The sequence below is a fragment of the Ipomoea nil genome, unplaced genomic scaffold (assembly GCF_001879475.1).
Source record: "Ipomoea nil cultivar Tokyo-kokei standard unplaced genomic scaffold, Asagao_1.1 scaffold1982, whole genome shotgun sequence".
NCBI lineage: Eukaryota > Viridiplantae > Streptophyta > Magnoliopsida > Solanales > Convolvulaceae > Ipomoea > Ipomoea nil.
The window spans coordinates 1-5911 of record NW_017618410.1 but is presented as its reverse complement, the minus strand read 5'-3'; the positions used below and the strand labels follow the sequence as shown (position 1 = coordinate 5911).

General features: G+C 59.0%; 1 protein-coding gene across 1 annotated transcript; it reads left to right on the top strand.

Moving 5' to 3' along the window:
• Positions 1 to 1696: 1696 nt before the first annotated feature.
• LOC109147286 (trichohyalin-like) lies at positions 1697 to 5790 on the top strand (the record flags this gene model as incomplete). Its single annotated transcript, XM_019294938.1, has 1 exon — positions 1697 to 5790. A coding segment is annotated over exon 1 (4094 nt), but the record flags the coding sequence as incomplete, so codon positions are not given.
• Between the last annotated feature and the right edge of the window lie 121 nt (positions 5791 to 5911).

Here is a 5911-nt window from a genome sequence, read left to right as displayed (position 1 = left end):
AGGCTAGGGGAGGAAGAGTGAGGACGAAAGAAATAGAGAACATGAGGGGGAGAACTGGGGAGAGGGAAGGTACAAAAGAGGGCGAAAAGAGGACAAGGGACAAGGGAGGGAAGAGAAGCCAAGAAGGTAAGGGGAGGAACGGAGTCGGGGCAGGTGCGAGAAAAAGAAAAGACAATGAGAAACAGAAGGAAGGAGGACGCGGAGGGAAGGGAGGGAGAACGAGAAGGGGGAAGGGGGGGGACAGAAAGGCCAGGGGAGGACACCGAATGGTCGAAAGGAAGAAAGGCAGAGGAGGAGAGAGATGGGGGAACGGACGGGCAGCAAACAACAAGGAAGGCAGGGGGTGGAGGGCCATTCAGGGGGAAGACAAATGAGGGGCGGAGGGCAAGGACATTAGGCTGCGCGGATGAAAGAGAAATAAGGGAAAGATAGAAGGGGCAATGAGAGAGGGGTGAGTAAGGAGAGAGGAAAAAGGATACGGACAAAGGCCGGAGAATGGGAGGCAGGGAGATAAAGGGGAGAAGAAGAGGGAAACGGGGGGAAGGGAGCGGGGCGGGGGGAGCAGGAGCAAGTGGGGGGACAAGGGGCCGTACCGGGGAAAAGGCGAAGGGAGGGAGAGGGCGGAGCAAGACGGGCGAGGGAGGCCGCGCTGGGGGGACGAGGACAGGGGAAAGAGGAGAACCATGGGAGGGGGCGGGGAGGGGCAGAGCAGGACAGGCCAAGGGCGGAAGCAAAACATCGATGGCAGGAACGCGTAGGGCCGGCAAGAGGAAAGAGACCAGGGAGGAGTAGACCAGAGAGATGATGGAGAGAGAGAGAGAGAGAGAGAGCAGAGTAGAGAGAGGAGAGAGAGAGAGCCCCCCCCCCCCCCACAACGGAACAAGGGCCGAGTAAGAAAAAAGAAGAGGAGTAAAGATGGGGAAAGGATAGGGAGAAGGGTACCAGGAGAGAAAGAAAGTACTAAAAAGGGAGGAACGGAAAAACCAGAGGGACCGAAAGCAGGCCTGAATAAGGCAAAAGCAGAAGGAAAAGAGTGAGGCGGCGGCGTGAAGAAGAGTCAAAAGAGGAGTGAAAGGAAAGGAAAAAAAAAAACATGAACAGAGAGGGGGGAGAAAAAGGGAAGAAAAGAAGGGCAAGGGGGGGAAATAGCGGGGGAGGGGAACGGGGAGAGGGAGAGAGGGAGCGAGTAAGTGGAGCAAAGGGAAGGGGAAGGGGAGAGGGGAGGGGAAGAAACGAACGGAGCAGAGGAGAAGGGGCAACAAGTAGTGCCATACGCGGGAGGGGAGGGAAGGCGATAACGAAGACAGGGGGGAGAAAGCATAGGAGGAAGGGTAAGAGGAAGAAATAGGGACGGTAAGAGGCCGGGTACGAAAAGGGACACCGACTGAGGGGAGGGGGAGGGAAGAAATGGAAAGGTATGAGAAGAGAGGGGAAAGGAGAAAAAAAAAAGACGAAAGCAAAAGAAGTCGGAATCAGGTCAGGGCAGCAAAGAAGGGACGGAGAGGGTGTGTGTGTGTTCTCTGTTGAGAGGTCCGATGTCTTTATGTGTTTCGTTCTGTCCAGCGAGGGTGAGGCAAACCAGCCGCCGGAAGCCTATGTGCTGTATGTCTTAGGGCGGGGGAAATGAGACAAGATGGGGAACGAAGGACGGAACCAAGAGGAGACAAGAAAACCTGACGCGGAGGCATGAGCGGTAATGCGCGATGCCACGAGAGAGCGCCAGCCAGAGGGGAGGGGCCGGGGGGGGCCGCGGAACGGGAGACCGGGCAGCAGGGGGGGCCGCAGACCGGACGCAGAACCCGAGAGGGGGGAGGGGGAGCGACGGAGCAGGCGGAGGACCAGGAACGGAAGGGGCGAACGAGCAGAGAGCCGGGAGCCCAGCAAGCCAGGGGAGAGGAGGCACAGAGGGGGGGGGAGAACAACGACGAGGGAGAAGGCCAACCAGACCACGGAAGAAGCCGAGGCAACGGGCACCACGGAAGGAAGGCCCGAAGAGAGAAGAGAGAAGAGAGAGGAGGAGGGAAAAGCGGACAGGCGCCCACGGGGGCAAGGACGAGCACAACCGCAGCAAAGAACAAAACACACGAAGCAGAGGGAGAGGGCCGCGAGGGAAGCAGGAGGAAGAGCCGAGGGGCACAGGCAGGGGAAGGCGCCAACGGAGGCCGGAGGAACAAACCCGAGGGGAGGCGGCGGACCGGAAGGGAGGGGGCGCAAAAGACAGGAGGGGCACAACGGAAGGAGAAAACACAGCCAAAGGGGACAAAAGAGGACACGGGAGGAGCGCGAAAACGGGAGAAGCAGGCCGGAAGGAGAGAGCGCGGAAGGGGAGCAGAAGGCGAACGAGAGGCCGAGGACGGCGGGAGAAGGGAACAGGAAGGACGAGCGCGAACAGCGAAGAGCGGGGAGGGGACACGGCGGGCACGCCCACGCAGCAAAAGAGCCAAAAGAGAGGCAAGGCACAGAAGCAGGCCAAGAACGGAGACAAGAAACCAAAGGCGAAGGCCAGAAAGGGGAAGCGGAAGCAGACACCAGAACGGCCCAAAGAACGGCAAGGGGCACGGGAAAGGAACGGAACAGAAGGAGGCGGACGGAGAGGGCCACAAAAGGGGGGAGCCGGACAAACCAAAAGGGCCCAGGAGCAAGGGGAAGAAACGAAAGACGCGAGGAAGCACGGAAGAAGGGAGGAAAGGACAGGGCACCACAAGGGAAAGGCGGGGGGCGAAGAAAGGCCGGAAGAGGGGGACAACAGGGGCAGAAAGAGGGGCACAACCAAAGGGCAAGAAGGGAACGGAGGAAGGGAGAGGAACAAAGACAAGAGGAAGACGGGGGAAGCGGGGGGACGGAGGGGGGACAGACAAGCCAAGGGGGAGGGAGGAAGCAAGGAAAGCCAAAAGCGGGAGGGGAGGAAGCGGAAGGAGCGGGGCGAAAGGAGCACGCCCACGGAGGAAAAGAGGCGGAGCGAAAGGAAGAAAAGGAACGGAAGAAGAGACAGACGCAGAAGGGAGGGAGGGACCAACGAACAAAGGAAGACAGAAGGCCCCACCAGGAGGGGGACAGACGAAAGAAGCAAGGGGGGGGCCAAGGAAAGGCCAACGAAAGAAGGAAGAGAGAAGGCCCCACCAGAGGGGGACAGACGAAAAAAAAAAAAACACAGCGGCCAAAACCAAGGGAGAAGGGGGCGCAAAAGAGACAGGGGAGAGGAGGGAAGCCAAAAGAGGGAGGGCAAAGCACGGAACGGACGACAGGGAGGCCGAAGAACCGAGCAAGAGGCGGGGAGAAGGAAGAGAAGGGACGAAAGGGGGGAAGGGACGGAAAACAGGGGGGGCCAAGGCAAACCAGGAAACGGAGAAGGAGAAGGGAACGAAAGGGAGAAAGGCGAAGAAAGGGGGAGAAAAGGAGAGCGAAGGGGGGAAGGGAGGGAGGGACAGAAAACGGGCCGGGGGGCGAAAGGGGAAGGCGAGGAAAGCCAAGAAGAAACCCGGAGGAGAAGAGGGGCACAAGGACGAAAGAGCCAGAAGAAGCGAGGGACAGAAAACGGGCCGGGGGGCGAAAGGGGACGCAAGGAGAGCCAACGGAAAAGGGAGGGAGGAGGAAACAGGAGCAAAGGAGGGAAGAAGCAAAGGACAGAAAACGGGCCGGGAGGCGAAAGGGGGAGGCAAGAAGAGGCAGGACAGCAGGAGGAGAAAAAACGGAAGAGAGCAGGGCCGGGGCGGAAGCCCGGGGGGCAAAGGAAGAAAGAGGAGCGAAAGGGGACAGCAGAAAAGGAAACGGCAGGAGAGAAGGGAAAGGAGGGACAAAGAACCAGAAAGGAAAGAAAGGGAGGGAGGGCGAGCAGCACGGAGAAAACGACGAAACGACAGGCCGAGACAGAAGGGCCGGGGGGCGAAAGGAGGACCGGAGGCCAGGAGGGCAGCCGGAGGAAGCGAGACAAAGAGAACGAAAGGGCCGGGGGGCGAAAGGGCAGCAGAGGACAGACAAGGAAGCACAAAGGAGAGGGCCAAAACGGGAGGGGAGCAAAAGAAACCGCGGAAGAGAGAAGGGGAACAGAGGAAGGAGGGGGGGCGACGCCCAAAACCAAAGGAAAAGGAGAAGAGCACGAGACAAGGAGCAAAGGCAGGGCCGAAACGGGAGGGAGGGAAACGGAACAAGCGGAGGGAGCGGAAGAGGCGGGAGCAGGCCGGAAGGAACCAAGAGGGAAAACGCAAGAGAGGGCAGGAAAGGAAAGAGGCGGGCGCGAGGCGGGAAGGAACCGAAAGAAAAGCACAGGGCAAGGAAGACGGAAAAGGGTGACAAACAGAGGAGACCAGAGGGGGAGGGGAAAAGCGAAGAGACGCCAAGGAAAGGCGGGGAGAGACGAAGGCGCACGGAAAACCAAGGCCGGAAAGAGAGGAGCAAGGGAAGGAGACGAGGGGCGCAAGAGGGGGAACGCAGGGCCAGGAAAACGAGGAGGGCGCCCGAGGCAGAGAGACGGAAGGGAGAACGGGGGGGGGAGGAACCGAAAACGGGAGGGAGACACCAGAAAACGGGAGGGTGCACCGAGGAGGAAAGCGGAAAGGGAGGAACGAAAAGAGCGGACGAAACGGGCGGAAAGGCAGGCACGACCGCGACGAAAGGGGAGGCAGGAAGGCCAACGGAAAGAGGAACGAAGAGAAGGCCAGCGCAAAGGAGGCAGGGCGAAAGGCAGAAGAAAAGGGCAGAAGGGAAAACAGAAGAGGAGGCGGAGGACAAAGAGGCAGAAAAGGAAACAGAAACGCAGAGAGGCCAAAGAAAGGGCAGAACGGAAAGCAAGGGACAAGAGGAGAGGGCAAAGGAGAAACGAAGAGGCAAACACCGAGGAGGCAAACCAAAAGAGACCCAACAGGGGAAGAAGAAGGGACGGAAGAGAGACGGGGAAAGGTGGAAACGGGAAGCCCAGGGGAAAAGGGGGAAGGCAGAAAAGAGCAAAGGAGGAGAAAGAACGGAAGGACAAAGGCAAACAAGAGCAAACCAAAAGGAGAGGCGAGCAGGGGAAAGGCAAAAGCGCACAAACCGCGAAGGGCAGAAGGAAACGGAAGAGGAGGCACGGAAGGGAGCGAAGGCAGAAAACAAGCGAAAGAGGAGGAACCAACGAAAGAAGAGGAAGGAAACAAAGAGGCAGGAGGCAGACGGAACCAAAGAGGGGCAAGCAGAACGAAAAGCAGAAGGCCAAGAAACGAAAGGAAGGAGGGAAGAAGGGCAAGAGGCAAGGGCCGAGAAAAGAGGGGGGCCAAGAGGACGAAAGGGAGGCAAAAGCACGCGCCAGAACGCCAGGGAAGAAAGGAGGAGGAGGAAGGGCAAAAGGGCAAAGAACCAAAAGAGCAAGAAAGAGCCAGAAGAAGAGGAGCACAGGAGGGAGGAGGAGACGAAAGAGGGAAAAAACAAGGGGAAAACCGCGAACAGGGAGAAACGGGGGCGGAGAAAAGGGGGAAAACGGAAGAAAAGGGAAGGCCGAAAAAAGAGGAAGGGCCAGAAAAGGAGGGGCGGAACGGGAGGAGGGGCACAGAAAGGGAGGGGAAACAGGGCAAGGGACAGAACGGAAGACCAGAACAAGAGGAAGGGCAGCAGAAGGAACGAAGGAGGAAGAGCAAGAAGGAACAGGAGAAGCACGAGGAACAGGAGGAAGGACAAAACGAAAGGAGGGGAAGGCACCGGGGAAGGGGGCAGGGGCGAAAGAGAAAAGAGGGGACGAGGCCAAAGGAGCGGGGAACGGGAACGGGAGCACGAAGGAGCAAGAAGAACCAGAAAAGAGAAGGAAGGGCGAACCGGAAGGAGGCAAACCGCAGCGCGCCAGGCGCGAACAACGAGGACGAGCCACAAGAGAAGAAAAAAACGCCAGAAGGCGCCCAAGCGGCACGAGCGGGGGCAAGAAACGCGAGGCAGCGGCCAAGGGGAC